General features: G+C 28.8%; 2 protein-coding genes across 2 annotated transcripts; one reads left to right on the top strand and one right to left on the bottom strand.

Annotated features, from left to right (window-relative positions):
* The first annotated feature begins 2,390 nt into the window (after nucleotides 1-2,390).
* LOC129966744 (transcription initiation factor TFIID subunit 2-like) lies at nucleotides 2,391-6,465 on the top strand. The gene has a single exon (XM_056081298.1). The coding sequence runs from the start codon at nucleotides 2,567-2,569 to the stop codon at nucleotides 6,269-6,271; it is 3,705 nt and encodes a 1,234-aa protein (XP_055937273.1). The 5' UTR covers nucleotides 2,391-2,566; the 3' UTR covers nucleotides 6,272-6,465.
* Nucleotides 6,466-8,710: 2,245 nt separating this feature from the next.
* LOC129966359 (cytochrome c oxidase assembly protein COX16 homolog, mitochondrial-like) lies at nucleotides 8,711-13,889 on the bottom strand. Its single transcript, XM_056080781.1, has 4 exons — nucleotides 13,676-13,889; nucleotides 10,073-10,147; nucleotides 9,074-9,142; nucleotides 8,711-8,985 (listed from the first exon to the last, which is right to left on the bottom strand). Exons 1-4 carry the CDS (start codon nucleotides 13,760-13,762, stop codon nucleotides 8,887-8,889), a joined length of 330 nt encoding a protein of 109 aa, XP_055936756.1. The 5' UTR covers nucleotides 13,763-13,889; the 3' UTR covers nucleotides 8,711-8,886.
* Nucleotides 13,890-21,251: the final 7,362 nt, after the last annotated feature.

Here is a 21,251-nt window from a genome sequence, read left to right as displayed (position 1 = left end):
TTTCAGAAATATAATAAATCAACGTTTCACAGATCAAGACATTCCAAAATTGAGAAAGCAAAAAAGATCAGTTTTATACCTGTAAGAGATATAATATCAAACAAAACATGATTTCCATCTTTCGTATAAAAATGCACCCATTAATTATGACTACTACAATGTGAAAACTATAAACTAAACTGTCGAAAAATTTAGTTTAGAATTTTGGAAATGATTAATCAGAATGTTTATAATATTAAAACATGCAGTGTCGTCATATACCGAACTTGCTTCTAGAGCAAAGTATTGGATGAGAAATTCCCTTCTCTAAACACACAAAAAAAGAACTTATACACAATAATTAAACAAGACTCCGTGAACAACGATCATATGACAGTGACACTAGACTTTTAGCTAGTAGTTAATAAGTCGATTGGCATCCCTACATCTTGTAAGTCCCAACTAAAATATTATCTAATCTCTCTTTCTTTTCGTCTCTTGCCAATAATGACTAAGATGACTAATAAGGCTCTTCTTTTTGGAAGGAGGAGGGAGGGGGGAGGCACTGCCATGTCATGTATTGCTGCAAAGTTCTGATTTCTAGTTACCTATTTTAGTTTAAATTAATTTAATGAGAAGGTGGTATTTTTTTTTCTTTTTTCCTCTTTCTGACCTACATCAACTTTATTAGCACAAGATATTGTCTGATATCTTTGCTATGTTGTACGATGTTCTGAATACTAAATAATATTGTTAAATATCATCATAATGTTACTGAGCTTTTCGTGATAACAAACAATCGCTCTCTATGGATATGCAAATAACGATACGATGCAACTTCATTTTTGAATTTTCTGATTATTCTATTTATTAAATAACCTCTTTCATTTTACATCGATAGGGTTTGATTCAAGAATATCCTTGAGTAACTTCAAAAATTCCTTTTTCTTCTGCCGAATCCCCTTGAGATTCTTCTTCATTATCGCATAGCAACTTTGTAATAGTCTAATTTTGTTTTCTCTGAGTCCAAATATTGTAAGGAAATCTCCAAGATACTGTACATATAGGACTTAATCTTTGAGATACCATATAACATCTTATATTAATATTATTGCATTTGATTTAATTTTTCGTCGAAATAAAATATTTTTCTTTTAGGCATTGTAATAAGTATTGTAATCTTACAAGGTCACTTCAAATTATAAGATTTAAATGAGATGTGCATCACAATTACAGAATTTTAGCAGTCAAAAATGGGGATGACTATTATTTTACAAGCGGTCATTACGTAACCAATATCAAAAAGTCACAAATACCAGTGATCAATACTTTTCAAAGAGGGGTGTGATTCAAATCCTTGAATCCTTGATACGATCTTACTGGTGATATTTTGATTACAGGTTTTGGATCACGATAGAAAGTAACAATCGATACGATATCACTGAAATTTACCGGAGCAGTGACTTCACTGGAAAGTAACAATCGATACGATTTGTCCAATGGAAGCTCTCGAACAAAACAGAAAAGGAGAAATCTGTGAATAGATTGAAAAGTGAACGGACCGGTTATTGGAATTATCGTATCATTGAACTGCATATCACTGAAATTTATCTGAGCGGTGACTTCACTGGAAAGTGTAAAGTCGCCGCTCAACTTCACAAGAGTAACCTTGACCTTCCGATATTCGCATTTGATGATGTACCATTCCATACAAATCCTTTTTAATTGCTCGTAATTTGACTTTGCAAATATTCCATTTATTGATGGCGCCATCTATTGGTAGAATATAGAATTAAAGTAAACAATTTAAAGAAATGACATATATATTTAATTCAAATATTTCAGAAAATGGTTTACTCCAATAAGGAAATTAAATAAATAGTTTTGAAAAAAATCAAATTTAAGAAATAAGCTGAAATAGATAAATTAATTCAATCACACGGTACTAAAATTAGTAAATTAAATATTAATTAGAATTAATAAATTTTATATTTAATATTAAGTAATAATTTTTAATTAATAATATGATTGAAATAACAGATATTTGGAACAAATATTTAAAAATAACAATAGCAGAATTATTTATTATTCAAAAAATCGTGGATTATGCATCTCTAGTCAAAAATTCAGTTGCAGTAGTTTTTTGTTTGCGTAATTCCAGTTTGATAATATTTAAATAATCCTCAATTTAAATCTGTTTATGAATTTTTTAATCCCATGAGAGATTTAATGTAAAATTGCAATAAAAAAATGACTCAAAATGTTAGTTTACTATCTATGTCAATCTGCTTAGACAATTTATCTGAATATTTCAATTTTTAGCAGCAACCCGGAATTTGAAATTCGACTAAAATAGCGAAGCAAAAAAGAAAACTGTAACCGCTAACTGTATAGACTATAGAGAGATTTTTAATGTTTATGCTTGCTTTAACGTTAGAGAACGTTTTTTCGTTATTCAACTGATTAAATATAAAAATGAAGTTATCCAATTTAAAATCATACTGATACAAGATAGAAATGATATTTGAGCAACATGTTCACTGAATATGTTTTTCTTAATGGGTGATTAATTGTTAATTGCATCAAAATGAAGAAAGAAAAAACTGATACGGCCATTCGTCCTTTCAAACTTTCCCATCAAGTGTTATGCATTACTACAATTTGTTTTCAAAGACAATCATTGATTGGGTTTGTTGAACTAACAATCATACCTTCTAGAAGTGATTTAAGAAAAATCAGACTTAATGCTAAACAAATTCGTATCTACAAAGTAACTCTGAATGAATTTCATGAAGTGTCTTTCACTTATAATGACCCATGTTTGGATGTCTGTCAAGGGGAAAATAAACAAAAGAGTATCGATAATTTTAATTCTTGTCATCTAGCTTGTGTTAATTCTGTTGATTCTGATAATGGTAGTGGTGAACTGTGTATAAAAGTACCACATGACTTGATGCATTTAATAACAGAAGGAAAGCAAGTTAGGATTGGGATTGAATTTGCTCTTGAAAAGCCCCAAGGAGGTGTCCATTTTGTTGTTCCAGATGGTGAAGGAACCATGGCAGAACGAGCTGCCCACATGTTTACTTATGCCCCAGATAACTCTTCAAGGTTGTGGTTTCCTTGTGTTGATTCATTTTCTGAGCCATGCACTTGGCGAATGGAAATAACTGTGGATCCATCTATGGTGGCAGTAGCTTGTGGTGATCTCATGGAGACAGTATATACTAGTGATATGCGCAAAAAGACTTATCATTACAATTTGCCAATACCCACTTGTGCACCTAATATAGGTCTGGCTGTTGGTCCATTTGAAGTGTTTGTTGATCCTCAAATGCATGAAGTTACTCATTTCTGTTTACCTAGATTGTTACCATTACTTAAAAATTCAACAAATTTCTTGCATGAAGCATTTGAATTTTATGAAGAACTTCTTTCAAGTAGATATCCTTACAGTTGTTATAAGCAAGTATTTGTTGATGAAGCTTTTCAAGATGCACGGCCATATGCTACAATGACAATTCTTGACACAAATTTGCTCTGTTCTCCTCCAATCATTGATCAGACATATATAGCTCGGAGGGTGATGGCTCATGCTGTGGCTGAGCAATTCTTTGGATGCTTTATTAGTATGAATTCTTGGTCTGATGCTTGGTTACCTAAAGGTATCTCTATGTATCTGTCTGGGCACTTCTTGAAAAAGGCATTTGGTAATAATGAGTATAGGTTATGGATACATGAAGATGTTAATGAAGTTCTGAAATATGAACAAAAATATGGGGGACTTGTGCTTGACTGTAGTGTAAGCCCAACTCCTGGCAGTGCTGCTGCTACTGCACAGGGGAAGGATGGAACATTTTATTTTCCAACACAACATCTGCACACTACTTCTCCTGAGTATAATATAATATTAACCAAGAAGTCACATTTAGTTATACGCATGTTAGAAGATAGAATTGGAAGAGAATTGCTTTTGCAGGTTTTCAACAAACTGTTATCTCTTGCTTCAGGTGCTGCACAACAAAAAGTAACTAGCAATAATTGGTTTAACATGCTGCTGTCTACTAATAGTTTTCAAAAAGCAATATTTACAGTGACTGGTAAAGATATAAATACATTTCTTGAACAGTGGGTTAGACAAGGAGGCCACCCAAAATTTACAGCTACCTTTATATTTAACAGAAAACGAAACACAGTTGAACTTGAAATAAAACAGCTAGATGTCCAAAATCGAGGCATAAGACGTTATGTTGGACCATTAACTATAACTATTCAAGAATTGGATGGGACTTTCAAACATAATTTGCAGATTGAAGAGAATGCTACCAAACATGACATAACTTGTCACTCTAAAAGTCGAAGGAACAAAAAAAAGAAAATTCCCTTATGTACTGGAGAAGAAGTAGATATGGATTTAAGTGCCATGGATGCCGATTCTCCAGTTCTGTGGATTCGAATAGATCCAGACATGTTGTTGCTGAGGCAAGTTGTTATTGAACAGCCAGATTATCAGTGGCAATATCAGCTTCGTTATGAGCGAGATGTTACTGCTCAAAAAGAAGCAATAGAAGCTCTTGAAAAATTTCCCACTCCCGCCTCTCGATCTGCACTTACTTATACTATTGAAAATGAGCATTGTTTTTATAAGATTAGATGCTTGGCATGTTTTTGCTTGCAGAAAGTTGCAAATGCCATGGTTGCCACATGGGCAGGACCTCCTGCTATGATGTCAATATTTAGAAAGCTGTTTGGATCTCATTCATGCATGCATATTATAAGATTGAACAATTTCAAGAACTTGCAACATTATTTCCTGTTGAAAACTATACCTGTTGCTATGGCTGGACTACGAACTGTACAATGCATATGTCCTCCCGAAGTTCTCAAATTTTTACTTGATTTATTCAAATATAATGAAAATAGTAAAAATAAGTTTTCTGATAATTATTACAGAGCAGCTTTGATCGATGCTCTGGCAGAAACTGTTACACCAGTCATATCTGTTCTGCCTCACACTGGTGTGACAATTACAGCGGACTCTCTATCATCAGACACTAAACTTATTTTAGAAGAAATAACTCGTTGCTTAAATTTGGAAAAATTGCTATCAAGTTATAAATATGCAATTACTGTAAGCTGTCTAAAAGCCATTCGCAAATTGCAAAAAATGGGACACTTGCCAAATTACCCATCTCTTTTTAGAGAATATGCAGCTTATGGAATGTTTATTGATGTACGCCTTGCTGCACTTGAGGCACTTGTAGATTTTACAAGTGCAGATGGAAAAGAAGAAGATCTTAATTTCTTATTAGACATTGTCGAAAATGATCCAGTTCCTGCTGTACAGTATAAAGTTTTAAGAATGTTGACAGAAAAACCACCTTTTACAGGTTCAGATTCAAATCCATTAAATACTGAAGACCTTGTTGAAAGACTTTGGAAACTGATGAATTCAGGTACTGCTTATGATTCTTTGTTAAGATGTGCTGTAATGGATCTTTACCATGCTTTATACGGCCGTAAGAGACCATCTATCTTGCCCGCTCCTGAAATTGGAGTTGTTGTTAATCTAAAAGAGAAGAAGGCTCGTCTGCCTATAAATTCTGGTTCCATTGATGATATACATCTTGATGATTCCTTCCCTCTTGATAATGTTATTATGTTGGAAACTATAAAAATCGATGAAAAAGATTCGAATGGTTTTAGTGTTGGTGGTGGTGAAAAGCGGAAGGCTACAAGCCCTCTTCACTTTTCAGAACACCCACACTTTTATTCCTCCGATGGACATATTAAAGCTGAAGTCACTGTTGAGGATATTCCTGAGTCTAGTAAAGTTAGGCTCAAAGAAACAATATCTATGCCAGGTACATCTGCTTCTACCCATGGTATGTCAGGAATGTCACTTTTAAGAACAACAAGCAGCAGTATAGATTCTGCTTCAGCACCCGCACCAGCACAATTTTGTACTTTTGAAGGTTATTCTGATGATTCACAGTCAAAATCTTTACCTGGTATACAAAACACATTTGGGCAGCAACCCACTGGTTTCGATTCTAGTATGTTCAAACCTCCCGATATTCCAGAACCTAGACCATCCTCTTCTTCTTTAGATCTTTTAACTTTAGCAGCAAAAGCTCATAAAAAGAAGAAGAAGAAGAAAAACAAGCATAAGCACAAACACAAGCATCGTCATGAGAAGCATGATAAACCAGAGCGATCCGAGAAGGATCGAATTTACAGTTCGAGCAGTCAGTCGCCAAGTACATTTAGTCCACAAGGAGAAATTTTGTAAATTGAATTGAAAAGGAAATACTTTTAGAAGGAATTAAAAAGGATTACATTTAGAATGTAAAAATGAAACAATACATTTTAGAATTAATGTGATTGTCTGCTGTTAATTTAGAAATGAGAATATAAATTCTCAAAACTTGTTTCATATTTTCACAGAAAAGCCACAATTTATTCAAGACTTAAACATTTTAAATATATAATTTCATACTTTAATTATATTTTTTTCATAATTTGAAAATTAATCTTTTTTGCTGTTAATCTCCAATAACTGTTTTATTGGGAAATATATATTTGTTCTATTTTGTATGTATATTATATCGTCTATTTGAAATATGTACTCTATTAGAATCTTATTGTTTCTTGTTAACTATTATTAACTATGATCAATCCAGTTCAATGGGGATTTGTTCATTAGCATTTATTATGGGCTTTATTTTATTTCATCTATATTATTTTTAAAACTTTAGATAAGTTCATAGGAAGTGTAAAGTTCTTTTGATATATAAAAAATACTATATTTGAAATCAATTTTGCATTAATTATTTTAATTGCATAATGATCAGTGCCACATTAGTCAAATAAAAAAACTATTTTACATTTTATCATCTGATAAGAGTCATCTTAAAAACAGGGAATATCAGTCTATTTCTACATTATCAAAAGAAATGATTGGATAGCATTTATTATTTTCTATGATTATGATTTCTATTTATTATTTAGAATGTGCAAGATTACACTATCAAGATAAATTGTTATCTAAATGTTTATTTCCTCTACTTGTTCTTATTTAAAAATATAGTTAAAAGTTCATTAACAAGATTAAATATTATAATATCCAATTAAATAATAAATGTGTATGAATAAAAATAATCATAATTGATTTCAATATTCTATGTAGTATAATATACTGTGAACTAAACTGTTGTCTATATTTCCATTTCCTTCCTAGAAAATTATCAGTTGCTAGGCCTTTTTTTTTTTTTTTTAATCATTAATACATTTGTGTTTGGTTGGTTGGTTTTTTTTATCATATGTGTACATAATGTAAATATACAAATTACTCTAGAAATAAACATGTATTTTTATTTGTACTAGTTTCTTTCCATTCATTTACTTATCCAAATTCTTAAAGACATTGTTTTACTATTAAGAAGAGTGTACTGAAGGTACTTTTTGAATATGAATAGCTTCTGTTTAATAATCTGGGGAATATTGTTTCTAAACTACATAGTGGCATTTTGAAAGTGATATCCTAAATAGTTGAAATAATTTCAGAATACAGTTTGAGCGATATTTTAAAAAAAATTTGTATGTAAAGTACATTACTAGGACATTTATTAATGTTATTGAATGAATAATCTTGGGAAAAAAAATGCAACCAAAGAAAAATTTCTCAATTGAATTATAACTTGAAGCTCATGATTGTTATTGTAATTTAAAAGTGTAATATATCTAAAATTCTCCTCTTGCTTTTGCTACATCATTTTCCAAGGAAAACATTTCAGATTGTTTACTGGAATTCTCATGTATAGCTGAATTTATGTTCTGTAAGAAATTTTACTTAGGTATAATATGGAATAAAAAGGAACATTCGAACTACCAATGCTAAACTTATTTACAAAAATAAAAATACATTAAAATGCTGATGAAATTATAAAAAGATGAATAAGAACAAACCAAAAGAATCTTTATGACCAAAAAAAATTATAATGCTAGATATTTTAAAATTTCTCTCGTCGTTGCTGCATCATTTTGTAAGAAAAAAATTCAGACAATTCATTGGAATTTTAATATAGAATATAGTTAGGCTTCTTAAATAAATTTTATAAAATAACCTTAAGTTGCATGTTATGATAACAGATTAAAATTAATAAAGAGCTTCAATTCAATTTTTTTTTTTTTTCATTTATCTTTATTTTCCTTTTTTAATATAGATTTTGCAAAACAGATATTCCAAGTTCTGTATCTCTTGAATATATTTTTAAATGTTTGAAGTCATATAATAAATTTAATGTTTCATAATTCTTACATGGCATGAATGAATGTTTTTCAAATTATTAAATTTTGATTGATTTCTTACATTTTTAACAATTAAGTTATGTAAATATAAAAAAATCTAAACTATTTTTGCATTATTTTAAAACAACAATATTAACTCTTGAAATATCTTATATAATAGTTGCCATCTCCCCCCCTTCTCTTAAGATTTTAGGGAGGGGGAATCCTTGAAAATATTAATAAATGGGCCATTTTTTTTATATAAAAGCTATTGTAAAGATAGTGAAACACGTTATATTAAATATCATTACATTAAATTAGCAGATGCAGTGCACAAAACTTAGTTTTGTATATTATATATATAAAGTTAATGGACTGCAATATTTTAAATATAAAATACAGATTCTAGCATTGTAATTCAAAAGTATCAAGCAAAGACCAATCACTAGATATGAAACACTTTATTATTTGCCATCTAAACAATTTTCATACATATTCTATTTAACTTTTTTTGTTTAGAAATACATACAATATGTAAATAATTTATTGAATGGCTTTATATAAATTTAAATAGCTATTTACATTATTATAAAGTATCATATGAACAATCTGAAATTTCTATGTTGAACCCTTTTGCTGTTGGGATTGTTGAGGCTCCTCCCATGGTCGTGGTCCTCTTATATTTTCCCAGGAATTAATATCTAGCTTTCTATATTTCTGCAATGAGTGAAACAAAAAAAAAAAAATCACATAACTGAAAGTTAGGGAAAATTAGGCAAAATATAGACAAAAAGAAAAATATTACCTCGAATTCTTCTTCTAAAGTAACTTCTTTCTTCTTAATGCCTAATTTTTCAAGATTTTCTGGTTTTAACTGAAATTAAAAATATATTACATGCATGTATATATAAATATATATAGAAATTATAACATTGTTAAATTTTAAACTTACAGCTAAATTTTAAGAAATTACAGAATGCAATTATAATACAATTGATGCATTCCAATCTAATAAAATCATGACTATTTATAAGGGTTTTTTTTTTATAAAATGTTTTTCTTTTTTCAACAGATACGATTTTTTTATATTATATTTTAAATTAAGCTTTCAATAATTTGAAATAAAAAAAAAATCATTATTCAGTTTTTATATATTTTGCTGAAAAGACATGTAAAAGACTTATTTAAGATATTTTTAAACAATAAATCATTAAGTTACAAATATGCAGTATTATACAACATTTTCTACATTTGAGTAATTATAATTGATATGTTTTGTTCTTGTTTAAAATAATAAAAGTAAATACATTTGAAAAATATAACAAGCGACAAAAATTTGCATATTGCATTTTGCAGGAAGACACTGTCAAAGAATTTAAAAAAAAATATTTTTAATCATCCTTAATACAAAATCAAAACAACTTGAATAAAAAATTTTTACTAACAAATCCTAGATCAAGAAAGCAATAAGATAATCATAAAAAATGTGAACATTTTATAATGAATCGGAACTTCTGAACTGAAGGATGGTTGTAAACAGCTATATGTTAACTTTTGCTTTATCGTTAAGACTTTTCCTCATTGATATATCAAAGTAACATCCAGAATATGATTATTGATTTAACAAAAAAACTAATGAACAAAAATTTTTATAATGGATTTTTATTACATAATAAATCATATAATTAAATTATTATAATTATATATTTCATGTATTTCATTAATCTTGCATCTAAACAATTTGTTTATGATTAAAAATTTCTTAAACTGAAAACAAAATTAATACTTAAATTGTAAATCTTACTAATTCATTTCTTCTAAATTCATAGCGAAGAGATGCAAAACGCTCAAGTCCAAATGAACCAATAAACAGAAAAAGCTGAAAAAGAAAAAATTAAATTAAAAATTTTTAAAAAATTAACTCGATTACAAACTTCTTACATAAGATAAGAATTGCAAAATTAATTTCATCAAATTGCTCATACACAATTAAAATCCTACAATTTTAGGGAGAATTGGGATAATACAAGTATTGAAAAATGAAGGAGTTTATTAATAATAAATAAGGGTAAGACAAATATAAGGGAGGATAATTATTAAGAACCTTTTTAAAAGATAAGGAAGTAAAAAAATATATAATGAACAATTTCTTAAATGATTTTACCTTTAGATTCATTTATGGCTCATACAAAAGATGATAATATTTTATGTATAATATAATAGTCAGCTGATAATATTCTATGGAAATGGAGAATTCTTCGGAAACTAATTTATTTTTTTAACGAGTCAATATGATCACTTTATTAAATTGAAGCAATTATGGACATTTTATTTGAGTTTATATATACTGTAATCTGAAATAAAGAACTTAAAAATGTAGATTATCTCTAGGTAAACCATAGCAACTCATCATTTCATTTTAGTGAAAGTTTATCAATGAGTAAGCAATTAACATGTAAAATTGTTACTTTTAACAAGAATATATTGTTTAAAGAAATAACTGATTTAAATACACATTTTAACAGATAATATAAGATAATATAATAAACAGATAATATAATAATTTGTTTATAAATATAGTATTCACTTAGTTCAGGAACTTTTGGTGACTTTCATTGATGTTGTTAAATATTAAGCAGTTTTACTGATACCAAGAATAATAAAAGAGCAATTTTTGCAAATTTTAAAGTATTATCAATTTGATGAAACTAATTACATAATTTTTATATATCCTTAATTAATTATAATAATAAAACATGATGATATCTTTTTCCTAAATAGTCTTTAACTGAAAAGTAAACATATCTTGACAGTGTCAAATAATATCATTTTGTTTAGATGTTTAAGCAATTATTTTATTTTTTCCTTTTGCTTTCTTAAACAGAATCTTAATAAATTACCCATAGCTACAACATAACAATTAATGTAAATTACAAGACACCAAAAACAATTTTAAAGGAATTACACAACTGAAATACAAAAAACATGATTTGATGCCCTTTCTCTTTAAAAAAGCACCTCATATGAATAAAACTCTATTCCAGTTTTTACAAATTATAAGTACCTCTTTTTTGAATTCAGTATTTCATTGTCTAGTAACTTGATGGTCTTTCTTTTTTTTACCAGAAGAAAGGAAAAAAGTCCCATGCCAAATGCCAATCACCTAAAATAATTATAAATGATTTCCATCAGCTATTTTTTAATTTAATCTTTTATAAATATTTTAAACATCCCTAATTTTTAAGATAAATAGAAATATCAATCTAAAAAAGTGTTATTCATAAATCATCTTAAAATTATTTTAGATTTAATTATTATTATTATGTACAATTTTAAAATACTAACAATTTTTTTTACTATCAAAAATTACAAGTTTAATTCAGCAAGAATTTAACAAATGTTTCCATTTCTAGAGCGCTTTCCTATCATCCAAAACTACAAACAAATATTTTTTTTCGTGTTTATCAAATTAGATGAAAATTTGATATTGTTTCCCATTCCATTAAATGTAGTTATCCTTCTTATATTTTTTAGCTAATAATTTCTAAAAATTAAAAGAAAGTAAGAAAGAACTTTATCAATTCTTGAGATTTTAAGAGATCCGCTATTGTTTTTGGACTTTTTAAAGATGTTTGGTTTCATGGAGGTGGTATAGCTGCGCTATACCACCAGCTATACCACCTCCATGAAAATATACCTTAAAGAAAGGAAAAATATACCTTAGTAAATATAATAAAGTTAAAATATACCTTAAAGAAAGGAGAAATTATACCTGGGATCAGAAACAACAACAACAAAAATTAAAACAAAAAGAACTTATAAAAAATTTACTATCCAATACATGAAATTCAATTTATAAGTCTGATTTATGTATAACTTTGATTTTTTTATTAGAAAACATTAATTCTACAGATTTAGTTTTGATCAACAATTTTTTTTAAAAAAATCAATTTAAACAGTAGCTATTAAAATAAATATTTGAGTCACGGATAACCCAAACTAATATATTAATTATTGATATTTCCACTAAAATTAATAAAATAATTCATTTTAAAAATAACTCAAGAGGCAGTCTCTATTTTGCCAAAGATATCTTCAATTTTTCAATTCCAATTTTAAATTTCAGGAACCTGAAGTATAAAATATTGATATGAGCAATATTTTTTTTAATATTTGTTCTGTATAATTATTCTTATCACTGAAAGACCATAAAAGAAATTAAAAATGAATTATCTTGAAACATGATGTTAAAATGAAGTTTAAGCAGATATTCTCTGTTTTTCTAAAATAATGATTTTTAAAAACTTGCTATTTTAAATAATGAGTTAATAAAACCAGAACTTTACAATGATAAATATTGAATATGGATTCAGTCAACTTGCATATTCAGAACAAATATTTATATATAAAGCCAAACTACGAAGTATAATAATTTCTTTTTCAGCACAAAAATTAATAACCATGGCATCACAAGACAATATATGGTAATGAATGAAAGGTATCTTTTCAATTTACTTTTGCATCTACCTAAAAAAAATGACCAGGAACCTAGATCAAGGAGTTAATTTCAAATTCCAGTGTACATGAAATAAACAAGATCTATATTAATTTGAATTATGGAACAAGCTTTAATTTTTATGAAAACATAGTTTTATTTCAAAAACACTTTATAAAAAAATATAATAATAATAGTAAAGCTAATGCTTTCTTTTTGACAGTTAAGAGTTTTCTTTACTGCAACTATTTTTTTATATATATACTTCAAGGATATTTTGTCCATAGAAATAAATTTGAAAACTGATACAAGGTTATTATTCAGAAATTTTTCATCAGACTTGTATCCTTTTATAAGTGAAAAAAATTATTAATGCTAATAAACACTTCAAAGTACTGAAATAATTTCTTGTTGACTTTCAAGTATCTTCCAACTGAGAATTACTTCAGATAAACTGCACAAAGACTGAAAAAACATCTCAAACATCTTCATCATTAAATATTTTCAAACTTGGCTTCTAAACATTGTTAAAATTCACGCATTTATTTATAGAATTTAATCTTTAATCTAAATAGCATTCTGTCTTAATTATCTCTACTTAATAATGGTGATAATAACTTCTTAATACTACTTCTTCTACTTAATAATGGAGATAATAACTGGTGGAAGAAAACATAAGTATATGTAACACTCCTAATCATGTAACACTCCTAATCATGTAACACTCCTAGGGTGCATGCGGACCGGAAGTTTAATGCTTTTTATCTAGAATTATATCAGTGTGAAATTGATGTGATTGTAGGTATATTTCTTTCTTAGTTTAGAAGTCAAAAAATTGTAATTTTTACAAAATTTAGGTTTGATAATGTTAAAAAACATAAAATTGAAAATAAAAACATTTAATGCACTAACCAAAAACGGTAAACCGAATCGAAAAGAACGTTTTTTGCTCAAACTTTTCAATCGTTCCGCTGCATTTGTAAAAAAGCTGAATTGCATCCTTTAATAATTTATATCTCTTACATTCGTTTAAGCTAATTAATTTAAAATCATAGACTTAATTCGATTATCATAATTATCAAAAAATTTACTAATACAACGAAAACAATGCTTTTATGCGTTTTCATTTCAGTTCTACTTCTAAGAAACCGGTATTCTGGTAGAGATGCATAATTCACGATTTTTTGAATAATAAATAATTTTGCTATTATTATTTTTAAATATTCGTTCCAAATATCTGTTATTTCAATCATATTATTAGTTAAAAATTATTAATTATTATTAAATATAAAATTTGTTAATTGTAATTAATACTTAATTTACTATTTTAAGTAACGTGCGATTTAATTAATTTATCTATTTTAGCATACTTTTTAATTTTATTTTTTTTCAAAACTATAAATTTAATTTATTTATTGGAGTAAACCATTTTCTGAAAAGTTGATTTTAAAAAAAAAGTCATTTCTTTAAAATGTTCACTTTAATTCCATATGCTGCCAATAGATGACGCCTGCTGAGTGAAAAGAATGTATGTCATTAGAGAATCATGTCACGGGCAGTGATCTTCATGGGATAACGCATTGTGAAATGCGAATATCGGAAAGTCAAGCGGAGCGGTGACTTCACAATTATGAACACTTTCTTGTGATAGCTCCACATTCAGTGATATGTAATTCAATGGTACGATAATTCTAAGAATAACCGGTCCGTTCTCTTTTCAACCCATTCATAGATTGCATGAATGAATTCTTGTTTGAGAGCTTCCATTGGACAGATCGTGTCGATTGTGACTTTCTATCGTGATCCAAGACCTTTAATCGAAATATCACCAGTAAGATCATGTCAAGGATTTGATTCACACACATTTTTGAAAAGTATTGATCACTGGTATTTGTGACTTTTTGATATTGGTTACGTAATAACCGCTCTTAAAATATTCATCATCCCTATATTCTGGACTTTACAAGCAGAATTTTTACTTTATACTAATAATCTAAGAGTCACGAGACACTGGTCAATCTTGGACAGTGACACCGGTCAAGTGACAGAAATATTTATATTCTTTAGAAACTAGATTTCCTTCCAAAGATTACTTAAAATTTCCGGAAGGAAAGGATTAGCCTTTTAAGGGAATATCATTTAGACATGTAATTTTTTTTTCTTTTATGATATGATTTCTTTTATAATAACAAAATAAGTTTTTTAAAAAGATTAACACAAACATAATTCATTTTCTATGAAAAGGAAGGTTTCTGATCTTATCCATTTCATCTCATCCTCATAGTATATCCCAAGTAGTACACTAATTATCAAATTTTGAAAATAACATTGTAGAATATTATTTTACAATTTTGAAATTAAACAAACTATAAGGGTTTTATTCACTATTCAATAATGTCCACAATATTGTCAATTTTACAATAGAATTCTCAATACTATATAATGTACAGAGTAACCATAAAAACTCTATTGGCACAACAACATTGTTACGATATTTACGTGATGTTGGCTGGCATTCAGAATGTCAGACAACATCGTGGTAACATTGTACAATATCTTGTGTTAAAAGGGTGCAAAGGTAATAACCCAATACAGAAAGATTAAACAAAAATGAAAGCAAAAAAAGGTAAGTAATAAGGATAAAACGAATACCCCGCGTAGACGTGAGACAGTCAATGTGATTTAACTTTAGAAAACTTTATTTCAGCCTTTATTTAAAAAAATTAAGTAAATTTTATTTTAACAAGTTAAATAATTTTTCTCAAACAATAACAAGCTTTAAAAAATTATAATTTTCTTAAAATTTTGTATTTTTAAATGCAATAACTATTTTAATCTAATTTTCATAATCAAATCATACCAACAAAAATCATTCCCTTTTAGACTTCAAATTATCTGCCTAATTCAAAATCGTAAAAAATGCAAAGGTCTGTAAAAAATTTGTCATTGCAATGCATGATATTTCTTTCCAAGTAAATTCTATGCCATCAAAAACATAACTTGTAAAAAAAGCCAAGTCTCGCAACTCAATTCTTCTATCGTAAAAAGTTGTGAGATCCATGTAATACCAAGTCGGTCAATTCATTCAGTCCCTACTTAAGGGTCCTTCTGTCTTAAGTTATTACGTAATTAGCTAACCTAACAACATCTTATAGTGACCATATCAATATTAAAAATCTTTTATAGTTTAAATAAGTAGATTGACTTGGCCATCGCATGAAAACACAATGCATCTTTACATTAGATTACATTAACATTATTATTATATTAAATTAGATTGTTTAGTGCGATTGCCAAGTCAATCTATTTATTTAAACCATAAAAGATTTTTAATATTGATATGGTCACTATAAGATATTGTTAGGTTAGCTAATTACGTAATAACTTAAGACAGAAGGACCCTTAAGTAGGGACTGAATGAATTGACCGACTTGGTATTACATGGATCTCACAACTTTTTACGATAGAATTGAGTTGCGAGACTTGGTTTTTTTTACAAGTTATGTTTTTGATGACATCTCATTTCTTTTTGTAGATGGTCCTTTTCTTATTTTTGTATGTAGTCTTCCTCTTTTTCTTTTCCGGTACTACTTCTTGAGCTTCAGCTACAGTTTTTCTCATCGACACTTCGTCTATGATAAATAACACTACTTCTTTCAAATCTGATCTCGAACTTGGAGCACTTCATCAGAAAGTGGCTTGTACTTCGGTGTTTGCTTGTGTTCTACAGGCATCTTCAATAGTCTATGTATAGTCAATCTATTCACATTGAATGCAGCTATTCCTATTGGAGCACTAACTGCCACTTTTTTGTTTAAATACGTCTTAACCCAAACTTTCAGAGTTTTTATTAAATAGCACTTTCCAGTGTCACCAGTTCCACTCACAAAACAGCGTAAAACGTCAGCTTTATTATCAGTTGTGTCCATTTTATTTGTGATCACATCGAAGACTCTTTATTGATCAGCATTAAGTTTTGCGATCATACTTTGAAGATCAGTTTGCTCTTCTACCAGATTGATTCTCTGAAAGTCAACCATTGCATTTGCAGCTTCCAATTGAATTATTTCAAATTAGATATTGTTACAAACCTGTAATTTTGCCTCCCAGCGAAAATAGTGTCATCATAAGAAAGATCGTTTTACAGTAATCTGTATTGGATGCTGTCGGATGCCGATCCAGTGATCCCAGAGCTTGGTGATAAACTTGGCGACGAGTTTGCCGACAAAATGTATAATGCTCGAAACTTCGAGAAATTTATCGATTCGTCCATTATTACACGCATATTTTAGTTTTTCCTTGATTTATACACTAAACGCTAATTGCATGCTAAATTTGAAGCTTCTATGTCTGCTAGAAGTGCCTTAGAATTTTGATGATCGGTCAGTCAGTCAGTCAATCAATCAGTCAGTCAGTCAGTGACAAAATTCACAAATTTTGACTAGTTATAATTCTGAAACTATTGGTCAAAATTTAATGAAATTTGAAATATACCGTGTTTATTTCATGCCTGCTTGGTTACTGAAAATTCATGCTTCTAGTTTTATTCACAACGAAGTTATAAGGGGTCGAAAATGGCCTGAACTGCTTCAAGAAAAGGATGGTACGGCCGCGCCGCTTGTTTTTGCTCGACTTGGCGGGGGCACTACCGTGCCCCCAGATAATAGTAGTTTGATCACTATTAGCTGCCATTCTCTTTCAAGATCCTGTACCGCAGTAAGTAAGACGCTTATTAGTTAACCAAAAGATTTTGGAATCAAATCTTAATTGTAAATTGAAAGTTTAGTGACAGGACAAAATAAACTAAAAAATATCTAATATCGTTTAAAGATGTAAGGCGATGAGATACAGACTAAAAAGTTTAAATTTCCCCCCCCCCCCATATTCTTACAAATATTCGGGCTCCTTTAATAATTTTGGGTTCAATTTAGTTTTATTTATATACGTTAATATAATAAATCAATAGAGCAATAACTTAGATTAATGAAAACTGATATCTGATCTTGTTATTACTATTGTAATTTTGTGTTAAATTTGGTTTACAATTTTTCGAAAAAAGTCATTCAAAATTCAACTTTGACTTTCTTCACTATTTTATACAGTATATAATGCTTATATGCAGGACTCTGAAAAAAAAAATAGCATTCATAGCATTTACGGTCTTGTCCAAAGTCTACAGATTTACTCAGGGAAAGAAGAAATAACACTTTTATTAAGGAACATGTTACAAAGTTTCGGAGGATCACTCACACTGGTTTATTAATATGTATAGCATATCATTCCATCAAATATTCGTCATCCCTAATCTAGACATTATGGAATGTTCCGTAAAGGTGGGTTTATGCTCAGCCAGTTATAAGATTCTAATACGATCAAGCATGCACAGAAGGAAGATTGCGCATGAGCTGGAAGAACAGATAATAGCAAGTTCTTGTCTCGATTAGAAAGTCCCTGTTATTGTACAGTTTCTGCCTATATGTCGTCTTGACTAGATGTATTGTAGCTGGATGAATATAAACGCTTCTTAACTTCATTTGGACCTTAAAGCTCTTTAGTATTATCTAGTTGGCTGTGAATCATAATTCATATTGCGAAAAATGGCTTTCATTGCTAAAAATCTCTCAACTCTTTATCTCAAGCCACAGAGAAGGAGAAAGCAAATTTAGTTTATAACCATGTGGGTAAAGCGAAATTCGAAAACTGTTTTTCTAGATTTTTCAGATTACTTTTTAAACTTTGGAAATATTTATGATGATCGCTTAAAGGTAATCGCTTTTCTTAATTAATGAAAAAAAAAACATAAAGCATAATTTGGCATTATTGAGGCTAAAAATTATTATTATAGTATGTAGACTGTATGTTAGACAACCAGTAAGGAAATTCATTTCTTTAAAAGTGTACAATTGGGTGCCCCTTGATTTTTTGACGCCGAGATCGGCGCCAAGGCGATTTTCGGTCGCTAACCCACCAGTAACGTCAAGGAAAACAAAACATTATGGAAGCCAGAAGTAGTGCTTCATCGCTGAAATTTGTCGCCAATCGAAGGGACATCCAAATCTATACTAGAACCGAAATTTCTTAAAGCGAAATACACAGTTTTGTTCCTACAGCCGATTTTCAATAATTAATTAGTATAGAAATATGAATGTGCACGTTTCAGAATTTAAAAACAAATTATAATTTTTATTTTATTATTTACTAGCCGCCTTTGTCGACCAGTCGGTTCGCCAATCTTAATGCTCGTTAAAATTTTAATAATTAAATATTTTATGTAATTCCTACTTTAATAGTTTCTGCATCAAAATATTTTATAACTTCAAATTTTGATAATCATATAATTCACTCATGATATTATAAAGGCCTTCAGTCATAACGTAATATGTATCTTTCTAATTTTATGTTAGCTCCCGTAAAATTTATGCTTTAAATTAAAGTGGACAGGATTAATCTGCAATTAATATAATAATATTTTTTTATTGAAACAAAGCATTTTTTACAATTTGATTACTGAAAACAGAATCACTGAGCGTTTAAACTTTATGGGCACTAAAGAATATCTTTCTTAATTTATGTAACATCTCAAGAATTTGTCAATAAAATTTTCTCAGATTCATCATAAGGAGATCGATTAATTAATAATGTTTAATTTTAAATGCATCAAACACTCAGAAAATAAAATGAATCGTTTAAAATAATCGGTTGAAAGCAGGTTAAAAAATTATTTAAAAAGCGATGTACTTGAAAACTATAAGCATATACAAAAAATATATAATTAACATCAATACAATTTAATTACAAAAGCATACAACTAACCTAAAAATAATTTAAATCAAATCCGCATCCGTTGGAAATAGTTGTCAACAATCAGAACACAATGCGCATGCGTGAATTTTCAACGCCAGTTACGGTAACGCAAATACGTGAATTTTTCTACGCCAGTTGGGGTAACGCTATGCAGATTAGAAATTTTTAAGTTCCTTTATTCTGTTTTATTTTAATTCAGAAGTACTTCAGAATGAATCTGAAACATCGATTAATTAACAATGTTTAATTTTAAATGCATCAAACATTAAGAAAATAAATAGAATCATTTGAAATAATCGGTCGAAAAATGTTAAGCCTAACCTCTTTAGCGAGGGGAAAACTCATTTGGCGATGGGGAAATAGAGATTTTTTTTGGCGGGAAAGTTAGTTTTTAATTAATAATTAAAATTCTAATTAAAAATTTAAAAAAGGGACCCCAGGTGCACATTAACGACCTCCAAGGTATACATGTACCAAATTTGGTAGCTGTAGGTCAAGCGGCCTGGCCTGTACAGCGCCAAAATACACATACACATTGAACTTTATTATAAGTATAGATTATTGGAGATTTCGTAAATTATGAATGATTTAATTAGTAGTTTTATTTGTCTTTGGCAGGAATATTTTGAATTTAAAATACAAAGTAGAGTTGGTTTCTTTGAAACTCTTAGCAATTTTTTTAAATAAATACAAATTCAATTTTTAGAATATAATTTCATGCTCATTGCATTTATTCTCTCTATACCAAAAAAAAAGCGTTAAGATTTTCACAAAATGCATTATACCAGGCTTATGTATAAATTTAAATGCTACCCATATGAATTGGATATAATAATTTTTTTAAATACATCTTTTATGGGATATAATCAGAATTTTAAATTTTTTATGTTTTAATGCTATGGACTCAAATTTACAAATTATAGAATGAAATCGATACCTCATCCATAGGATGATGATGATGGAACCGAAAATTAGCATTTACTAAGTCTTCATTTCAAAGGTCTTTCAAGTTAGCCATTAGTTAACAAGTTGAAGAAATTCAATTGCTATGGAGTTGCTCAGAAGGATTATCTTCCATTGCTGGATAGGGTGCGGAGTTTTCCTAATAAATAAAATACGTTATATTAAATATCATTACATTAAATTAGCAGATGCAGTGCACAAAACTTAGTTTTGTATATTATATATATAAAGTTAATGGACTGCAATATTTTAAATATAAAATACAGATTCTAGCATTGTAATTCAAAAGTATCAAGCAAAGACCACTCACACTGGTTTATTAATATGTATAGCATATCATTCCATCAAATATTCGTCATCCCTAATCTAGACATTATGGAATGTTCCGTAAAGGTGGGTTTATGCTCAGCCAGTTATAAGATTCTAATACGATCAAGCATGCACAGAAGGAAGATTGCGCATGAGCTGGAAGAACAGATAATAGCAAGTTCTTGTCTCGATTAGAAAGTCCCTGTTATTGTACAGTTTCTGCCTATATGTCGTCTTGACTAGATGTATTGTAGCTGGATGAATATAAACGCTTCTTAACTTCATTTGGACCTTAAAGCTCTTTAGTATTATCTAGTTGGCTGTGAATCATAATTCATATTGCGAAAAATGGCTTTCATTGCTAAAAATCTCTCAACTCTTTATCTCAAGCCACAGAGAAGGAGAAAGCAAA

Source organism: Argiope bruennichi, chromosome 4, assembly GCF_947563725.1.
Source record: "Argiope bruennichi chromosome 4, qqArgBrue1.1, whole genome shotgun sequence".
Taxonomy (NCBI): Eukaryota; Metazoa; Arthropoda; class Arachnida; order Araneae; family Araneidae; genus Argiope; species Argiope bruennichi.
This window is presented reverse-complemented; position numbering and strand designations above follow the sequence as displayed.

Excerpts from the sequence above, each read along its gene's own strand:
- LOC129966359 (XM_056080781.1), bottom strand. The coding sequence starts at position 13,762 with ATGCAATTCAGCTTTTTTACAAATGCAGCGGAACGATTGAAAAGTTTG. Across the intron at positions 10,148-13,675 it reads GATTCGGTTTACCGTTTTTG|CTTTTTCTGTTTATTGGTTC; the intron begins GTTAGTGCATTA and ends TTTCTTTTTCAG. Across the intron at positions 8,986-9,073 it reads CTTTAGAAGAAGAATTCGAG|AAATATAGAAAGCTAGATAT; the intron begins GTAATATTTTTC and ends CACTCATTGCAG.
- LOC129966744 (XM_056081298.1), top strand. The coding sequence starts at position 2,567 with ATGAAGAAAGAAAAAACTGATACGGCCATTCGTCCTTTCAAACTTTCC.